This window comes from Bacillus rossius, chromosome 8 (genome assembly GCF_032445375.1).
Source record: "Bacillus rossius redtenbacheri isolate Brsri chromosome 8, Brsri_v3, whole genome shotgun sequence".
In the NCBI taxonomy this organism is placed as follows: Eukaryota; Metazoa; Arthropoda; class Insecta; order Phasmatodea; family Bacillidae; genus Bacillus; species Bacillus rossius.
The window spans coordinates 20682744-20704842 of record NC_086336.1 but is presented as its reverse complement, the minus strand read 5'-3'; the positions used below and the strand labels follow the sequence as shown (position 1 = coordinate 20704842).

The 22099-nt window shown below is 35.8% G+C and overlaps 1 protein-coding gene across 6 annotated transcripts in view; it reads right to left on the bottom strand.

Moving 5' to 3' along the window:
* LOC134535570 (DNA-binding protein RFX2-like) overlaps nucleotides 1-22099 on the bottom strand; it is a 290887-nt gene that overhangs the window by 46077 nt on the left and 222711 nt on the right. For all 6 annotated transcript variants that reach the window (XM_063374761.1, XM_063374759.1, XM_063374758.1 and 3 more), the window contains 2 exons: nucleotides 3882-4000; nucleotides 496-617 (listed from right to left, as the gene is read on the bottom strand). In XM_063374761.1, coding sequence (XP_063230831.1) covers nucleotides 496-617; nucleotides 3882-4000 — 241 coding nt within the window. The remainder of the gene's footprint in view (nucleotides 1-495; nucleotides 618-3881; nucleotides 4001-22099) is intronic.

The window sequence follows — 22099 nt, the reverse complement described above, 5'->3', positions numbered from 1 at the left end:
TACACGAATTAAGTAAAAATAAATAAATTCACATTTGTAATAATTATAAAAACAATTAGGCTCTACATTTAACAATTTAATAGAATTGATCCAAAAACCAAGGAAAAATTTAATTATGTGCATTCATAAAAGCACACTTGAGTGCCATATTATATTTTTTTCTTTAATAAATCCACTTTATTCAAATTAAACAAACAGAACACGACACAATTCAAATATTAAAAAGAGCTTCAATTTTTTTTGCTAGTTGATACTTTGCACAGGCCTAGTAAATTGATTTTCATATGTAATTATTCAAAAAGGTTGTTTGTAAACAGAAGATTTAAAGGTGTAATGGTTTCAATACAGTAAATACTTTTTTATATCTTGTGTATTCATTTATTTTTTACCCTGGAAACCTAGGTTTGGATGTGACGGTAAATTCGAAATACTCTACGTAATTTGAAATCGAGATTCAGATTTGAGACGATTGGGATTGAACCCATCATTACTTACTAGGGATTGGCCTGAGGACATCAGGTATCAGAACGTCAACCAAGTTCTGGTAGAAGAGGTAGTCCACCTGCCTTACAAACAACTGTACCGGAGGACACTTGCAAAGCAGGTACAGTTTTGTTCTGAAACACAAATTCAAAAGGTATAAACAAACACAACACAAAATTCAAATGATGGCTATGGACGGGAAAATATGCGGATTCATTTCATGATAGGCTGAAATTCAAACGTGTACAATTCTGCTGGTTTGGCTATTGGCTCGCAGTTTAACTGGAGCTCACTGGGCCAATTAGAGACAATCAACCAAAGAAGCGTCGAATCACAAGCTACCCAGTGGAGACGCCTCACAATTTAGCAACCAATGAACAAGTGTGGTTACTTGAGAAATACAGAGGTCATTGAATCCGCGAATGTTTCGGGTCCCTAAGGATGGCTGTTCAGTTCTGGGTTTAAGTAGTTGTTTTGGTTTATGTTCAGTTTAACAAGTAAGTAATTATTGTTTGAAAATTGGTTCTTATAAAAAAATGGTTTTATTCTTAAGTGCCAAACCAAAAATATGGATGAGGTTTGTCATTTATCTTGGTTCACTAAACAATAATTGAAAACAATTCAACAACACGAAAAACTAATATCTTAAACGTCTGTTTCAGGTTGAGTATTTTAAAGGAACCAAAAGAAATTTAGAACTTCACAGGATTAATTAAAAAGCACAACTATTTATCACTCCTCTGCTTTATGAATATTTCCTATCATAATAATGTTCACACGCACACACGTGCCCGCACGCGCGTGCACACACACACACAACCAATGAATTATCAAATCATGTTAATTGAGATATTTAAATTTATAAGTTAGCTATTTTATCGTGAACAAATGTCCTTACCTATTTTATAGATAATACAACACACTATTAGAAAACAATTTGAAAACATGCCAAGAAAAAGAAATTTGGATTTTTTCTAAGAAAATTCCTTCCGAATTAACATCTAGGAAACTATAAGTTTAAGATCATTTTAAACAATAGATACATTATTAAAGTTACCATCCATATTTTCTCTTTATTTAATTTACTAAACCACATAATTTTTCTTGCCTTCGAAAGCATTCACATCCATGAAGTTTTCCAGAATCCAGTGGGAATAAAACACTTAATTCTAATTAAAACATAAATATGTATACAACTGATAGTTGTATTGTACTCATTCACTTTACACAAATGAAAAACTCGTTGAAGACATATGTAAACTTTAATATAAGCTACGAGGTTTTTTTTTTTTTTTTTCAACCTCCGATCGGCTGTAATAAAAAAACCGGAATGAATTGGGAAATTATTTTATGTCAAAAGAAACGTACATCTTTACTCTATTTTTCCACATAATCACCGTGCAGATTCAGGCATTTGTCGTACCGATGCACCAGCTTTCCAATACCCTCTGCATAAAATGATGCCTCCTGCCTATTCAGCCACGTTTTAACAGTGCTCTGCAGTTCATCATTGGTGTTGAAGCGTCGTCCTCCAAGCACTTTTTCAACGTGGGGAAAAGGTGATAGTCACTCGGTGCCAAATCCGGACTGTAAGGAGGGTGATCAAACACTTCCCATCAAAATCTTGCAAGGAGTTGTGTTACGGCGGCACTATGCGGTCAGGCGTTGTCATGAAGCAAGACAACACCAGATGTCAGCATTCCTCTCCGCGCGTTGCGTATCGACTGTCTTAGCCGTCGTAGTGTCGCGCAGTATGCAGCAGCATTGATTGTTGTCCCTGGCTCCATGAAATCAACCAGTAGCACACCTTAGTGATCCCAGAACACTGTAGCCATCTGTTTCTTGGTGCTGAATGTCCGTTTGAACTTTTTCGGCTTGTTTGGAGAATAGGTGTGCATCCACTGTTGTGATTGAAGTTTTGTTTCTTCATTATCGAAATGAATCCATGTTTCATCACCTGTCACAATTTGAGTCAAAAAGTGTTCACCATCGTCTGCGTAACACAGCAAAAACGACATTGGCTGATGCCATTCCCCGCTCCTTGTTGATGTCAGTCAACATCTTGGGTACCCATCGGGCACAGATTTTCCTGTATCCGAGATTGTCTGTAACAATGGCGTATAGGGCTGACCTTGAAATGAGCGGAAATTGTTCAGACAGTTCTGAAATTGTGAATCGACGTCACTCACGAACAACTGCATCAACTCTCTGAACTGTTTCATCTGTTGCTACAGACTTCCTTCCTTGGCCACCTTCATCATGAACATCAATACGGCCTTCGCGGAATTTCCGACACCACTCTCGCACAACGCCATCGCTCATAAAGTTTTCACCGTACACAACACTCATTCGGCGATGGATTTCTGCTGCAGTGTGCCCTTCTGCCTGTAAGAAACGGATGACTCCACGCAGCTTGCATTTCCCCGTACAGTTTATCGTTGCAGCCATGTTGACATTCCCATAACCAAGCTTCAACTGAGGTGTGAGTTGGCCGCTCCACATAGTTGGTGGAAGGGGGTAAACACTACGAGACGTGTCGATTCGTGTACGAGCGATTAGGGTATCGATTAATTGGCATGCCATGGAGAAATGAAACTGTAATCACACTGCAGGGCACTGTTAAAACGTGGCTGAATAGGCAGGAGGCATCATTTTATGCAGAGGGTATTGGAAAGCTGGTGCATTGGTACGACAAATGCCTCAATCTGCACGGTGATTATGTGGAAAAATAGAGTAAAGATGTAAGTTTTTATTTTGACATTAAAATAATTTCCCAATTCATTCCCGTTTTTTTTATTACAGCCGATCGGAGGTTGAAAAAAAAAAAAAACACCCTCGTACAAGGTACATTACCTTAAAAACCAGGAACATAAAATAATGATGTAAAATTTCTGCAATTACTCAAGCGTGATTCAATTTTTTAGAACTCAAAATTATGATGTAGAATCGAATTAGCTCAACTTTAAGGTATTATAACTTAACTCAGCTTAACTCGACCCTAAAATTTGCAGACTCGTCTGTCTCTATTAATTAAACAAACACACACACACAATAAAAACACACAATACAACAATATATATGACCCAGTTAGCAATTAGGGATCAGCACTTGTCCAACCATTTGATTTGAATTCTCTGATATAATATACTTCCCTGAACATTCAAAATTTTTTTTCGAAATTCAAAATTCCTAACAGTGCCAGGTTTTTCCCTGTATTCCCTAAATGCTAACCACCATTATAAGTATGCGGTAGTACAAAACAATGAATACTTTTATGAATTTTCAGTTTGCAGGAAGTATTATTTTTATGTTAACAGATCATTAAAGTGATCAGATAAGCTTGAACCGACTCACTAGTTTATGAATGTGTAACAACATTTATAATCCAGTTCACTTACTTGGAGAGATACTTTTCCTCTTCGCACTCATCACCATTGTTATCCTGACTACGCCAAAACTCTCTCCACAAACTTTCCACTGTTTGAAATTCTAAATTTACTATGGCATCCAAGAAGGCCTGAAAGCAAACGTAAAGTATGACTAAAATGCAAGAGATTGTGACCCTTTAACACTTAACAAATAAACAGCAGCTGCCAAATATGATAAAATATAAATACATAACCCTAGGAATTGTGCCACAAAGTTTTGCAAAACAAACTGTTTTTCATGTTGAAAAATTAGCACTTAATTAATTATTTAAAATTTAACAAACCTGAGCAACATCATGTAAAAATAAACTGTTATGATAAGGATGGGGTGATAAAGATCCAATAACTGATGTTGGTAAATAAACCAGAACATAACCTTCTGTTAAATTTGGCATAGAGTATCCTATAATACCAAAGGAGCTATTCCTGTAAATATATACCAGCTTTCTTGGAAAACAGTCCAAAAATTTTGTTTATAGGTGTATTTACAGAAAAGATGTTTTTGAGGCTAAAAATTTGACTCCCCTAGATTGTAATCATAGTATAAATAATTTCACTATACCTTTTTGTTTTAATATTAAAATGCCTAAACTTAACGGTAAATTAATTTTACCCCATTGAGATAGATAGATGGATAGATATATGGAAGTGCCCAATCCATAATGCACATTTTCACTTACTGAAAACAAGTTTCACTCACATATTTACTAGCTCAAGCCTGCCAATTTTATGGATTTTATTAATTTTCATGGACTTCAGGCCCACAAACAGATTCCCGGATTTTACTAAATTATTACAGAATTTCTCTAATAGGATTGCCATCATAGCTATACATACTTCGTCGTTCGTAAAACCAATATCGTAAATGGCGAAAAAAAACAGCAATGTCTGGAAATTTAGTGCTACGAAGTGCCTTTCCAAAATATTTCTAATGCAAAACCAGCATTGTCGCTTGAAGATGCCATATTTTCAGGAATTTTGTTATGTTGCTTTAAAAGTTATTTCAACATGGGCACAGTAACCCACTGTTTATTTTTGTAAAAACATTTAAAACTCATTTCATACATAATACGTAACAGGAAAGATATAAAACTGAACATTTTTGCGTTCATACATATCACCAACATTTTCATTCATGGCCGTATGGATCACCAAGGCACCTAAAAAAAATAGTTTGTTTAGAATGGCAAGCAAAGTTGCCATGACCATAAGCAGTAACGTAAAATAAATAAAATATTCACAATATTCACTTTCAACTTTTAATATTCTGTCTAAACTTTTCTGATAGTTTTCAATTGAATGCAGCGCTGTTGTAACGTAAATTGTGAGAAATGCTTTCACTTGAAGGTAATATGTATAGGGGAAATGATGGTGCAAGTAAAAAAAAAAGTTAAACACGGCATTTGGTAGATCCTAGGTATGTAAAAATGAAGTTCTATTGTTGACTATCCTTTTATCTATGATTATTGCTTTACTTTAGCTATTTTCTTAGATTTTATGGTGTTTTCGTAAAATTTGTAAGGCTTTGCGATTTAAACTAGAATTAAATACTTTCAGCCATTGTTACAATTAACAAAAACTAGGGATGGGGCGAATCCTGATTTCCTCGAATCCGAATCCTAACTCAAATCCTCGACTGGAATTGCAGAATCTCGAACCCAAACCCGAATCTTTTAACAGATGATGCCCACATATCTAATGTAAGTGAGATGTATTCTGCTTGCACTAAAAGTCCCTTGACTTTCTCACATGTAGTTTGGTACATTTCTGGTATAAGTGTATTTGCCAGAAATTTTCTCGAAACCATTGAATAACGAGGTTCCAGAAATGCAATAAGATTTCTGAAGCCTTTGTTTTCTATAACAGACAGTGGCTGATTGTCTACACATATCATATCTGCAATAAGCCTACCTTAGTGTTTTCCTTTGCCATCTTTGCTTGAAAACTTAAATTTTTTACACACTTTATATTAGCTTCACCTGTATGTTTGTTTGTTTGTTTGTATGTTTGTAACCGACTCCTTTGGGTGCGATTTTGACCCACTTTAAACGGCCAGATTTCATTCAAACTTTGTAGATTTATCGAGGACAGATGACAATACACTAATTTGATAAGATTATTCCATTATTCAATTTGCAAAATAAGATTTCTATATCAATTTATATAATTTCACAAAAAAGAGTTCGCACATGAGCAAAATGGTTTCAGTTTGTCTTTGGCGCGATATAAACAAAGCCTAGTAAATATTGTGACATTTAATTAAATGAAAAGTGAGAATGGTTATGATTATTGTTAACAATATACTTTCTTGAAGAGAATATTATCTATATTTGTAAAAATATGAAGAAAAAAATCTGAAATAAGGGCTTTAAATGTTGTTTCTTTCGTTAAATAGAGAAACACAATTACGTCTTTGTTTCATTTTACCAACTAACCAAGAGTGGAAACATTATTATAAAACAACATTTTCTGCAAATATTTCACGAAACATGGAAAAATTGAGGTTTGATTTGGCTGTGAAACCAACAGCAGATGGGAAATCAAACACCATATGCATAACCTCATTAGCTACACCTGATGGGCAGATTTTTCAAATTCCACTCTAACACCAACCTGCAAATCTACACCAAGCAGTTACAAATATGTACTCCTAACTATGCCAATGTCAGTAAATCATTAAATAAAAGACATAAAACACAGAAAATATGGCTAAGTTTGACAGATGATATATGAAAAACATATTTGGATAGAGAGCAAAACTTACAGTTTAAGGATTTTTACCTGGAAGAAATTGAGGGGAAAAAAAAGTGCTGAATCTATAGCTAGTGGGATAAAATAAAAAATTGGAAAAACTGTTAGAAAAATTTCTTGAAGAAAAAAATCTATATCTGAAACTCAAAATTGAGGGAAAATTGCAAAAGATTTCATGAAGGGAAATTCACGGGCAGAAACTCAAATGCTTACCAGTGGATTAAAGATTTCAACAAAGAAAGTGAACGTTTCCTCATCAAAGAAGACAAAAAGAAAATAGAAATTTTAAAACATTTCTTAGAATACTCCAGTGTAGTTTGGTACAACTGCATGCAAATGAAACTTACAGTTGAATCGGACTGGAACAAATGAGAGAAAATTTTTAGTGCGACATTTGCAAACAAAGGATGGTCACCCATCAGATATGCTGAATTAGAATAAACATCAATGACTTCCCGAATATATTCATTTTCATAGCAGGATATTGAACTTATTGAGTACTGTAGTTCTTCAACACGCTATATTGGATATATATTTTAGAAGCAGCCAATATCTACACAAAATCACTTTAACAGCAAAGTCATGTAATAAACAAAAAATTGAGCCACATCTAGACACACTTCTGAGATAAAACAATATTTATCAATTTTATTTTAACTGCAGCCAATATCTATTCAAAACCTACTTTAAAAGTAAATTGATATAATAACTATAAAGTTTTTTTACATTGTTATAAAATTTCTTGCATACGTCGATAAAGAAGTATCACTTTAAATTATAAATAAACCAAACTAAAAAGTAGAAAATAAATAATAGTTTAAAAAACTAAAAAAAACAGGCTTTTTATAGAAAACCAAACTAAAAAATAGAAAGTAAATTTTAATAAATTTGAATCCAGAACAGTGTAAAAATTTTTTAATAAATATAAATTAATAATAGAGTATATAAGAAAAAATGTATTTTATTTAAAAAAAAGTGTGGGGTGCATGGTGTCAATAGTTATAAATATTTCATTGACATATATGAGTAGAAGGATTATCAATATCTTAAAAAGCACCCCACAGTTTTTTTTTTTTTAAATAAAATACATTTTTTCTTATATACACTATTATTAATTTAAATTTATTAAAATTTTTACACTATTCTTAATTCAAATTTATTAAAATTTACTTTCTATTTTTTAGTTTGTACTTTTGTAATAGTACTTTCTATTTGTAGTTTGGTTTTCTTTATATAAAAAGCATGTTTTTTAGTTTTTTAAACTATTATTTATTTGTCATGAATTGTGCTAGTGTGGATTGTGTGAGTGATGGTTCATTGTTTTGAGGTTCAGATAAGATTCTACAAATCCTGCAATTTCACCTGAACCGGAAGATTCACTATTCTCCTGTTTTCCAACAGCGATTTGGACCGAGTGGAGTTTAAGATGTTTACGTAACGCACTTGTTGTACATGACTTTCCGCGGGATATTTTTGCACCACAAAACAGACATGCAGCTTTGGTGGTGTCCGATTTGTCCAAAACAAAATGTTCCCATACGTCCGACATCTCTGATTGTGATTTACGTCACGAAAATGACTTTAAATCACCATTCACAACGAAAGATAAACCATAAGTTACATGGAAATATTCATTTCAGTAGAAAAACTCGCACAGATAAAATCAATACCGATAACAAATTAATAAACAAACGAGACGAGACGCCATACTTCGTGTGTGAATTGCGTGTTGTGAATATTGTTTTGTTTGAGCTTCGTTTCTGTTGAAAACTTTTACGTTTGTTTGTAAACTATTTTATTAATTTATATTCTTGATTAAAACATAACAAAAAAAAAATTCTCATATGCTTAAAGAAAACGGAACAGTGTTAGATGAGTTTGAAGATATTGCAGCTGACGATGCGCTGCAGTCGCGAGTTGTGAGTGGAAGTTTGGTGCTTGATTAGGTTACGGCGCAAACGGTAAAAATCAATAATACTTTTGCATCACTGCTTGTATTTTGAAAAGTGGCAGATTTATTAATAAATTCTTAAACTGTTGTATGTAGGCAAAACATAATATCAACACAGCTTAGGCTGGGTACATTCTTGTTTATAACATCTGATGCCTTCCTAACCTAAAATATGTTGTGCTTTTACTGTTTCTTGTGTATATAAAGACAAAAATTTTTTCTTGAGAAATTTCAGTTTTAGTACAGATTAGCAGTTAGGATTTTTTCTATAAATAACTAGAGGTCTGCGAGCCAAAGAATTTTACTTCGAGCCGAGCTCGAGCGAGCCTACTTGAAAAATCTCGAGCTTCGAGCGAGCTCGAGCTCGAGCTTTTGTGGTACAGTTACACTTTTGGGAAATTATTTTTATCTTAAACTTAGTATAATGTTTGAATAAAGTATTAGAATGAAGTGGGCTTATTAATTTTGGGTAACTATTTACAGAGTGTGTTTACATTTTGCACTGCTAGGACAAAAAAAAAACATTCTTTTCCATTGAATCTTACCTGTTTCCATTGGTTCATTAGTAACTGATATCATCCAACTAACATAACCACAGTTTACAAGTACTATATGTTTGTGTAAATCAGGGGTGTAGGGAAGGGGGGGGGGGGGGGAATCATAGGGATCCATCCTCCCCTCCCCAAAATGTGTGGAAGGTTTTTTTTTTTTTTACCTGAGTTGAGTTTGTAATTTTTTTGTATCTTAAAAGTAAGATTGTAATAATTCAATTGACACACATAATTGTTACTGAGCCATTGTAACCTTAAAAAGTATTCAAGTACTTTCTCCGATAAATGGCAAACAATGCCAAACGATACAGAACAGTGTAGGGAATTAAAATCCACGTGAAAGCATTTAAGCATTAACAATGGCATTTTTACGAACTGATGTTTGCCACACTGTTTGTTGTTGTTGATGATAATGATACTGTACTTTGTTGACACTGGAGTTTTATTTATATTTTATTAAAGCTTAGTGTGTCGGTGATCTTATTTTGTGATGAAAAAATGAGTAATCTAAAAAGAAAACATTCACAAGCATTTGAAGTAGGGATGGGGCGACCGAATCCAATATCCGCCGAATCCGCCGAATCCTAGGGATTCGAAGGTTCGGCGGGTCTGATATAGGATTCGTCAAAGGATTCGGTTTTTACTATTTACGGGAAAAAAATACAGTAAAACTCGCTTACGAGGTCCCACATGGTAGGTTTTTCCGTATAAAGCGTTTAAATTGCCAGAGGTCTAGTCATTTACGCCATTAAATGTGTGATATAATGTCCGTTAAAATTTTTTCTGAAACTTCTTGTCTCAAATAATGGCACACGTAAATATTAGGGATGGGTAGTTCGCGAACTACCAGTTCATTTTGAACTGTTCTGACGAGCGAACTAGGTGACTAGTTCGCTGTTACCAAAAACAATTGTTCTTTCGTTCTTTCGTTCTTTGCGTGTTTCTCTTCCCCTACTCTGTTTGGTCCTTACTGCGCATGCGCGAAAGATCCCTAGGTGACTAGTTCGCTCGTTCGCTGTTACCAAAAACAATCGTTCTTTCGTTCTTTGCGTGTTTCTCGTCTCCTTCTCTGTTTGGTCCTTACTGCGCATGCGCGAAAGATACGCCCCCCCCCCCCCCCCCCCCACCACCATCCATGTCACCCAATATGCCACGTCTTTCTTTCTTGTTTCTTCCTTTCTTCCCTCTCTTACGTTTGTTCTTTATTTGGTCTCATCCCCCCCCCCCCCTTTTTTATATTTCCCCATCGCTTCTTCAGTTCCAAGTACTGATCTGAACTACGAAGACCGAAGAGAAAGGGAGTACATATACACACTGAACTAGCTAGTTCAAAAGTTTATTTATTTGCGTAGTTAGGCTGCCGGTCATTATTTTCGTTTCGTTCTTTCTTGCGAAATGATGTATCGTTTAACGATCGTGAACTCTTAATTTTTATCTAATATTCTTTAGACATTTACATTACATATTGGCATTAAAAAACGTGTCACGTAAATAAGTGTAATTACGTTAAATTTCAGATAGCCTATACAATCTGAAATTAAACTTTAATTACACATAGACCACACATTACAAAACTACACTAAAATTTAAAGAAACATAATAAAACTTACCTAATACGAAAAAAATCAGCTTAGGTTGTCACAGATGAGAAAACACTATACCATTATTTTGTTTTGTACACATGTGAAAATAAGCACTTTACTTGCAGAAAATAAATTAATACACATTCAAAAATGTAAGAAGTGTGTGAAAGAAAAACAATATGATAGTCGTTCATTTGTAAGGGAGATATTGTTTACAAGCATCGGATTACTGTGTGCCTCTTTTATTTATAGAAAAAGAAATGCCCATAAAACAAAAAGTCCGTAACGATTGTGTTGGTGTCATGTATGGAATATTTTGTTTAAACATTGGAAACCACGATACAGTCCGCGACCGATGTAGTTCAATAGAACGGTTCCTAAAGAACTAGTCTTTGAAGTGACTAGTTCTGAACGAACTAGTTCTTTCCAAAGAACTATATTTCCCATCCCTAGTAAATATGAAGAAAAGACAAATGAACAACAACATACGAAGAAATATGGATGATGTACCACAACTACAGTACAAACCCAATAGTTGTTTTAAGATAATTACCATAAAAAGAACTAAAGATTCTTTGTAGAATACCATAATTACTACAGAAGCATGATAGCTACCATATTTGCACTATAGTTACCATAACAACTGAGATGTATATTTACCGTGATAGTAATGTATTATTTATTTATGACATATTAAATTAAAGAACATTGTTAAAAAAAAAGGATGTTAAACTTTGATATGTACGGTTGGCACATGTTGCTAAGAAATAATGCGATCTGAAAGAATGCAGTACTACTACGAAAAGTGAAAATGGTACTCGTGGATTTTTAGGTTATGGCAGTCTCTTTCGTTTTTCAGTAATATCGGCCGAAAATTAACGAGCGTACTTTATCGGAAGTCGGCAGAAATGCCGATTCAACTAAATATTGGCAAAATCGGCTTCTTCAATACAGCTCTACATTTAATAGAGGTGGGTTGGGACAGCAATTTTCGGTATCAGTCCCAACCTGATACTGATACAGTAATGTACCTAGGTACAAGTCTCTGATACTTCTGTATCAGACGGTCCCAGGAGGCAACAAAGCTCCGCGTACGCAGACCGTGCGACCGGAAGGAGAATCTGATACATTATTTATCACGCCCGGTAATTCTCTACCTCTGTTACTCTCATGCCCGCCTGATACAGCCAGTATCAATCAGTTCAACATTCACTGCAGTTCGTCCTGGCCGTGTATCACCATGTACATTGTTGCGGGCTGTCATGCTTTGTAGTTAGTATATTTATAGTGAAATAAGGAATGGATAAGTGCACGAAAAAGACTTCATTTGTGTGGAATTTTTTCACGGAAAATAATGAGTTTGCTAATTGTAATTTGTGTAAACAAAAACTGAGTTATAAATCATCATCGACTAATCTGAAGAAACATTTGAAACGTAAACATTGATATAGTATGCTCACTAATGTACGTATCTGTTTTTTTTTTATTTTTAATTTTTGATAAAATCGTAATCTTTTAATGTATGAAAACACTAGTTACTAATTGTTTTCTGAAAAAAAGTCCATATGTTGATTACATCTGTTATTAGTGTCAACTGAGAATTTATTTGCATTTTCATAGCTGTTAATTTAGCACAAATATAAATATTATATCTTGTATTAATGTACTTTTTAATATTAAAATTTCATTAGTTTTATTATTGAACGAGACGGTGCACGCACTGCGCACTGAGCGTACTTTGAAGTAGGACAATAAACAAAACGACTTGTAACCAGGGCTGCCACTCTGATATTCATGAAAAACCTAGATAACCTACAAAAAAACCCAGACACATGGGTAAAAAACCCAGATGCGTCTAAAATGCTATCGTTGAAAATGTTTGCGTACTAATTCAAAAATATAAACATAACTGGTTTTAATATAAAACAATTAATTACCTTACAAGACTGAAAACGGTTAAATACAACCAATACAAGAAAATTACACTGCAGCAAAATGGCTGTATAAGTAATTCTTGGACCAGTACATATCATAAAAAAACCTTCAAATATATACATGACAAAACAAACACCATCACTGCATCCTTTAAACCGGTAATTGTTTTTATAAAACTGCATCATGTACGTTAGTCTTTATTCAGAGTCTGATTCTACAAGATTGGTTTGAAGGTTAATTGTTGCATTGGTTTTGTGTTCTGCAAGCCTCTTTGAAGAATGTGTCTAATTTAATATTCGACTTAGCTTCTTGAAAACTAGTTTTGTGTTTATATGTATTTTTGTGTGTGAAACACATAGACTTGTTTGCATTTATCAAACAGATATTGCAACAGATACAGTAGCTACTACCTTTATTATTGTTTTAGGTATAAAAATAATTAAAATTATAAAAAACCTAGAATTGTTGGAATTCATTATTTAAAAACCCAGAAACCCAAACACCATTGGAAAAACCCAGATCTGGGTGGAAAAACCCATGAGTGGCAACCCTGCTTGTAACAATATCGCTTTGCGCCTCTCCTTCAAGGCTTCAACGCCTTCCCCTGCGCTTCCTCCCCTACATTCTTTCCCTTCTTTATCCCTTATTCGTCGTTCCTGCTCCCTCCCCTTTCACAAGCTCCGCCCAAGTGACCGTCATCTGTGATCGGGTACTGTATTCATTGGCCGTGGTGTTGTTCCAGCTGAATTCTGAACTGATACTAAAGTCTCTGATACTTTTCAAGTGTACTCGTTTGCCGTTCCTAATACAGGCGCGTATCAGTGCCAAAGTATCAGGTTGATACTTTTCGACCCACCTCTAACATTTAATGACATGAGTAAACATACTTCAGACTTCAGAATATTGAAAAAGACTTTAATTTCCATGTAGGTTTATTGTGTGTATGTTTTTTTTGCAAGTGTAAATTGAATGAAGTAAAATGTTTTTATTTTTATTACTTTCAATTGATTAAACTTTAATGACCAGTTACAGATATTTATGACACTAATTTTGAGGTTAAGCAACTTTACTAAAGCATTCCAGCCAAGCAGGTTGCCAGCGAGAGACGCTTCTCTTTTGCTGGAAACACTATCTCCAATCGTAGAGCTAATTTAACTCCTGAACGTGCAGAACAAATTATTGTTCTGAATGATAGATTAAAGAACAGAATTTAATACTCTGTGACAATCTCTCTCAGAATTATTGTGCTGAAAAGTGGAAATGTTGAAACAATGTGAATGTACTTTTAACAACATGATTTTTGGTGCTAAGTTTGTTGAAGCTCAGTAAGGACTCCAGAAAAATTGACAAGGGTGAAATTTTTCCAAAGATATGTTACATTTACACAAACATATACTTGGTTATGTTAGTTGGATGATATCAGTTACTAATGAACCAATGGAAACAGGTAAGATTCAATGAAAAAAAATATTTTTTTTCTAGCAGTGCAAAATGTAAACACACTCTGTAAATAGTTACCCAAAATTAATAAGCCCACTTCATTTTAATACTTTATTCAAACATGATATTAAGTTTAAGATAAAAATAATTTCCCAAAAGTGTAACTGTACCACAAAAGCTCGAGCTCGGCTGGAAGTAAAATTCTTAGGCTTGCAGACCTCTAGCTTATTTATAGAAAAAATCCTAACCGCTAATCTGTACTAAAACTGAAATTTCTCAAGAAAAAATTGTTGTCTTTATATACACTTATACCAGAAATGTACCAATCTACATGTGATAAAGTCAAGGGACTTTTAGTGCAAGCAGAATACATCTCACTTACATTAGATATGTGGACATCATCTATTAAAAGATTCGGGTTTGGGTTCGAGATTCGGCAATTCCAGTCGAGGATTTGAGTTAGGATTCGGATTCGAGGAAATCAGGATTCACTCCATCCCTAATTTGAAGCTACTCATAATACAAAGAAAACTATCAGTGATTATTTTAAAAGTGAACAACATGTGGATCGTGATGATTCTCAAAGCACCTCTTCGCCTGCTTCATCATTGGACTCTCAGTTACAACATCATAATTTACCAGCACAAGGCCAGCCACAAGTACTGTAACGTGCTGCTGCGCTCAATATGAAAGTTCGTCTAAAGAACAAATATAGATTGGCCGTGGAAGCGCCAGGCAGAAACAGTACTAAACACATTACCCGTAGGGGCACAGCGCACGCACAACAAAATTTATGATTAACCTCCTTAAAACTTGGTAAGGTTATGTGGATCGTGATCAAGGATAAGAAATTAATAAGATCTGGTTTGGTTTACATTGGCATTTACTTAATGATTTTGTTGCTGTTATTTCTACTTTACAAACCTTATTCTACTGAAGATAACCCATGGCATTACAGCCGAAACAAAATACCAAGAAAATTGTTGACCTTATTTGCTATACTTAATACATTAAATATTGTTAAACAATAAACCAAATGGGAGGTCCCGGGGCGAGATATTATAATAAGTAACCATGGTTATATTTGACTGAATTTAAGGTCATTTGGTTTCTTAACTTTACAGGCCATTGAATATTGAGCGCGCAGGCTCTTCATAAGACAAATTATAAAAAAAATTACATTTACTCGTTAAATGAATAAAAGTGTCCTGAAACTGGTTGTTCAGAATTATAAATTATTTTATGGTTTTTTCCACTCAGGGAAATTCTCCCATTGCAGGAGGCGATGAATTTCGGTGAACTAACTCATGAACTGCATGGGAGTTGAATTTGGAGCGGAATCTCTCATCCTAGTTCTTGATCCCCGCTTGCAACCAGTATTCCCATCAAATTAGGTTGGTTAACAGGCGGCTGATGTTGGGCGAAGTTAAGCCCACGAGAACCGGAAAAGAAAAGGTGTGTGTGGGGCGACGAAATAACTTACCTAAGCTGCGGGGTGGAGTAGATCTGGTCGGTCCCTGGAGATGGCCAGGTGATGCGCGACGCGGAAGATTGCTGTCGCCATGAAGAATAATAAGTAAAGACAAAAAAACTATTTCAAAAAATAAACTATTTCGGGCAGCAAAAAAAATTATAAATTGAGTGCTAAGGCACATGGCCTTGTCGATAACCAACTACATGCTTTAGAGAAAGCCGTTCACGACTTTTCAGAAGCGCGTCGTCTCGGGCTGCGAAGAGAGATCCGCCCTTACCGCGTGCTGCCTGCCGAATAATCAAAAATGGCGCCAGCTCGCCTAATTAAAGCTGTCTTTGGTCGCCTGTCCAGGGGAGGGGCTTCGAAAAACCCGAAGGGAACCCGAATGGTTCCGAAAGAAAAAAAAGGGCTCCGGCGACCTATCGACTGAGTGTGAGGTCGACTGTTTCTCCTGGTGGGGATAGGGTGGTCAGTAGTGCGCTCTTGCTCTCAGCTGGTTCGTCCTTTCGCCGCTAGATGGTGTGGGCATGCAGATCGGAGTCTCGCAGAGACCATCGCGGCACTTGGTGGCCGCCATTTTGCAAGTGGGGGGGATTTTGGCCTTGAGGTTGGTCATTGCCGCAGCTGGCCGATGACCGCTGTGGACCAGGACGGGGTGGGGGGTATGTCCGGTGAATGACCTGCCCTGGGAGACTTCGCTGGCCAGGCGTCGGGACGTGCGGCGGAGCTTGAAAAAAGGACACCAAAACGTGTTAGAGACCGCAAACTTCAGCACACCTCCGAGAAGGGGTGGAGGTGACCATGGGAAGCTTAGGGTGGCTACTTTCGTCACGCGTAGCGCTAAACTCGTGACGAGATGCGACGGCCAGTGGATACCGTTGCTGATGATAGCCCTGTAGTCGGCTAGACCCAGCAAATTTGGTGGGAAACGGCGGTGAGAGCACTATACTGCTCGACGAGCTAACCTGCCGGTACACTCGACCGAACAAGTTTGGATGGGGGCGAAAGCAGCGGGCGAAGGAGGAAAATTGAAGTTATAAAAAAATTTAAAATTTTGTAAAACTAAGAAAATAAAACAAATCGTGCCTAAAGTAGCACTGATTCGGCACAGTACCTACCACCGAACCTGATTTTATCAACGTAAGTAGTAATATATCCGTTGATACTTGTGACGATGTTTTAAATAATCAATTTGATGTTGGTTTGTATGTAAATAACAAAAGACTTGATGATACTCTGAAATACAACATAGTAAAGATGCCATGGACTCCACCAGAGAATTATAAATTTCCAGCTGGTAACAGAAATTTAAAATTTCAAAGGCATTGGCTAAGTGAGTTTACCTGGTTAGCCTACTCAGAACACTTAGGAGGAGGAGCACTTTGCCGTGTTTGTTGTGTGTTTGGAAGTAAACAAGTGGGTAAAGGAGAACATCAGCCTGTAGGGGCTTTACTCGTTGGAAAAATGCAAAAAGTGACTTTAGACAGCATGAATCCACATCTTACCACAAGAGATGCCATGTTTTTGCAGATAATTTTGTTTCTGTATTTGAAAGGAAGCGGGATGATATAATTCTCGCACTTGATTCAGCAAAAAAAACTGAAACTTCAGGAAAATAGTTATATTTTGTGGTAGGCAGGAGATTGCATTACGTGGCCATCATGACTCTGGGCCATTGTTGACTAAATCGTTAGAAAATGATGGTAATTTTCGCAGCCTTTTAAGATTTCGCTTAGAAAGTGGAGATGAAATCCTAAGAAAACACATTGACACCTGTTCAGGTAATTATTCTTATATAAGCCCTGATATTCAGAACCAGATTATTGATGCCTGTGAGGAACTTATTTCACACAAAATAGTAAGCAGAGTTAATGCTTCAGAGTGCTTTAGTATTTTAGCTGACGAAACCATATATAAGGGGAATTGAACAGTTATCGCTTTGTGTCAGGTATGTTAAGAATACAGATTCTGGCTATATAATTAGAGAAGACTTTTTGAAATTTGTGCCCGTATATGACCTTCGTGGGTCAGCTCTTGCATCGATGATACTTACAACTCTGAAAAGTAGTGGTATCAATTTAGATAATTTGTGTGGCCAAGGATATGATGGCGCAGCAAGTATGAGTGGACGATTACAGGGTTGCCAGTCAGCTATTCGCTAGTCATACCCAGCAGCTGTGTATGTTCATTGTGCAAGCCATTCTCTTAATTTAGCTTTGACTCATGCTTGTAGCCTACCAGAAATTAGAAACTGCATAGGGACAGTAAAATAAGTAGTTTCATTTTTTAGAAGTTCGCCCAGAAGACAAGATGTTCTAAGAAATTATATACTGCAAAAAGACCCTAGTATGCAGAGAACAACACTTTTAAAACTTTGTGAAACTCGATGGGTTGAGCACCAAGAGTCATTGTTTTTGTTTCATGAACTTTACGATTATATATGTGAATCACTGTTAGAGCTTCAAAATATTAGTCATGCAGACACTTCTACAAAGGCATTCCACTTTCATTGTGCTTTACAGCAGAGTAAATTTATCATTTCACTTGAGATATGATGCGAAATATTTGACTTCACAGTCAATTTGTCAAATATTTTACAAGGTAAGAAGTGCGACATTTCCGCTTGTGTTAAGTATGCAGAATCGCTAAAATTAGAAATCCTAGGTCTGCGCAGTAACGCCACCACTAAATTCAATACTATTTTTTCCGCTGCAGTAAAACGGGCGCAAGACAATGATTTTGAAATCACTATACCGAGGAAATGTGGAAAACAAGTTCAGCGTTCAAATTATGCTACAAGCAATGCAGAAGAATATTACAGGCAGTCAATTTACATACCTTTCCTAGACTATTTTATTAATCAAATTGATCAAAGGTTCTTGCTTCACAAAAATGTTTTGTGCTCATTAGAATTTCTTCTGCCAAGGAAATGTGTTCACCTTTCAGACATTGACATTGGAAGCAACATTCAAACTCTACTTGAGCAGTATCCTCAAGACATACCTCAAACGGTGGCTGTTAGTGAAGTCCAGATGTGGCGACGAAAGTGGCTACAAGAAAAGAACACTGTTCAGTTGCAGAATGATTTTATTGAATCACTGAATATGTGTGACACTAATTTCTTCCCATTCACTCACAAAATGCTAAAATTGTCTGCTACTTTGCCAGTGTCCACAGCATCAAGTGAGAGGTCATTTTCTACACTCCGTAGACTTAAATCATATCTGCGCAACAGTATGTCAGAAAACCGCTTGAATGGATTAGCATTGCTTACAGTTCACCGAGATACAGAAGTTGATCCTGAAGTTTTGGACATATTTGCAATAAAAAATCACCGTATACTATTCTACTGAAAAATTAGAAGTGACTTAAAAAACAGATCTGTGTACAAAATTTAGAGTGCAGCTAAAGTTTTTACTAAATTGCAAAAATTGTACAAATCACAACTGTACTTTATATACACTATATATATTATATGTTATGAACACAGTTATTAATGATGTTGCTAATGTTTTTACATACATGTAAGTGTAAGATTATAATTTTTTTTCCAGCCAAATAAATGTCTGGAGGCATAGAGAAGTGGGGGGAAGGGAGGAGTGGCAAAGCAATTTTTGTGACTTCTGAGAAAACCAAATATTCTCGGAGTTGAATGTTATAGGTTGAATGTGCATACAGTACATATTTTGTGTTCAAAAGAAGGCCAGATTTTCTGGAGTTATTGTTACTTTCGTTATACTAAGGGTGTTGTAATTTTTTGTGAACTTTTTAAATTATGGTTAACAGCCTGCATCTGTTCCCGTTCCTCATCATTTAGATTTAAGAAAATTTGAATGTTTTGTGATGCCTGAAGAGGACATGTTTCTGAATTTGTTTTATTTCTTTTGGAAAAATTAATTTGTGTCATTTTAATATTCAAAATAAATAATATTTACAGCAGTACAATATTCAATGTTATATTATGAAAACTGCTAAAATAGCACCATTTTGCACGTAAAAATCCAAAATTTTCCGGGGGAGGTCGGACCCACTTCGTAAAAGAGGGTGGGTGAAGAGCCAAATGTTTAATCCCCCCCAAAAATAAAATCCTAGCTACGCCCCTGGTGTAAATGTAACATATCTTTGGAATAATTTCATCCTTGTCAATTTTTCTGGAGTCCTTACAGAGCTTTAACAAACATAACACCAATAAATATAGTTAAAAAAACTAAAGAAACATGCTTTTAAAGATTATCAAACTAAAAAGTAAAAAATAATTGTAAAATTTAATTTATGACAATAGTATATAAGCAATAGGTACTAGTATAAATGAGAAAAAAGCTTGAGGCGCTTTGTGCCATATTTTTTGTATATTAACCGCCCCATGCTTTTTTCTCATTTATACTAGTATTGCTTATATACTATTGTCATAAATTAAATTTTACAATTATTTTTAACTTTTTAGTTTGATAATCTTCAAAAGCATGTTTCTTTAGTTTTTTAAACTATATTTATTTTTAACTTTTTAGTTTGATATTCTTTAAAAGCATGATTTTAGTTTTTTAAACTATATTTATGTATAATTATCATAGGGAAATGAGTTACCGACACTACCTCTTACCATCTGAGATAACTATTTGGAGTTGCAATGTCACAAATAAATGGTAAAGTCTCTCCGAATCATTTACAGTTAATGTATGGATATAATCTTAGAATTTACCGGGGAAAAAAAAAACTTTATTTTTTCGGCGTGGCCGGGAGTAGAACCCACGATCGCTGAATCCGAAAGCTGACGTCACAGAAGTCGCGCGCCTTAGACCGCTCGGCTAACGAACGTAATGAAATAGGTGGGACATTTTACAGTGATGAGCCACTCACTCTTAGTCGAAAGAGTTACAGACGGACAGACAAACATACAGGTGTAGCTAAAAAGCATGTAAAAAATCATGTTGTTTGAAAAGTACATTCACATTGTTTCAAAATTCTGAGAGAGATTGTCATAGACTATTAAATTCTGTTCTTTAATGTATCATGCAAAAAAGTAATTTGTTCTGCACGTTCAGGAGTTAAATTAGCTCTACGATTGGAGGTAGAGATAGGGTTTCCAGCAGAAGAGAAGCGTCTCTCGCTGGCAACCTGCGTAGCTGTAATGCTTTAGTAAAATTGCTTAACCTCAAAATTAGTGTCATAAATACAGTATAACCTCTTTTTCACGTACCCGGGATTTGAGTTTTCCCGTAGTTAAAGTATTTTTTTATTTGCACCAATATTTCCCCTATAGTATTAATACATTATTTTCCCGCTATAGGTATGCGGAAGCATTTCCCGTAATTTACGTTGCAACAGCGCAGCATCTGTGAGAATACCATCAGAAAAAGTTCAGAAAGAACACTATAAAATAAAGTGAATATTATTATGACTAGAACATATTTCTAATACGTCCATGCACGTACTTGCGACACCTTCATTTGCCATTGTTAGGGCCTGGAATTTTTTGCGATCGCGAATTTTGCGATAATTCGCATGAAAACGCGAAAAGTAAGTACATTCGCGAAAACCACAACATTTATATATTACACTGCGAATATATCCCCGAAAAGTACCATTACAGCAGAATCCCGCCGATGCGACCCCCCTCTGATGCGTCCATTCCGTTTATAGGACCGTTTTTTGAGAAACCGTGAAAAATTTAAGCAGAGAATGTCGAAAATTTTAGTAAAATCGGCTGAAAAACAAGTCTGTTACACTTTGTTGGGCGCTATGTGTTCACGTTTATCTTGGTGAGAGCTGTACTGTAAGCAGGCAGGCATACAAAAGACAGCTAAAAATAGATACCACCCCTCTAGACTGTCCACGCGGCAGTGTCTAGCCGAGCTCGGGGCGTCCACTATCACGAAAAGCCGTCTCAGCTGTCATGTTATCTTACCCTCCCGGCCCACACGAAAAGCAGCTGAGGTAGCTTCTGCGAGAGCGTAAGAAACTCGTCCGGCCAGGCTGGCGGTAGCGGCAGCTTGACGTCATACGTGATGTGACGCGACGCTTACCTCTCCCATCCCCTGCTAATTCTTCAAGGCTCATCCCTCCCAGAGCCAAAAACCATGTAAAAACATCCCCCCCCTTTTTTCCATCTAACATTTCAACACATTCCCTCCCTTATTTCAACCTTCTGCGTGAGAAACTGTCAGCATCCTCCTCCCCTCCCACACCGCGTGCGCCAAAAGCCAGGTTGTATAGTCCATTCTCGGTAAAATAAATATTTTTATGGGCTTATACGACTGTCCTTCGCCGTTAATAAATACTTTATAAGTTTAAGTTATTATGAAACAATTTGTTTATTAGTCACACAGCAGTTTCTGCTGAAAACTAATACCTAGGGCCTGGAAAATTTCAGTGTTTTCAGTATGCAAAAAGCAGTACTTTCAAATTAGAAAAGCGGTGGTTTAAAATCAGTATTTTCGTTATGCAATGGAAATTTTACCGGTATTTTAAATGTTGACTAAATTGTGCTGTTATTGAATATAATA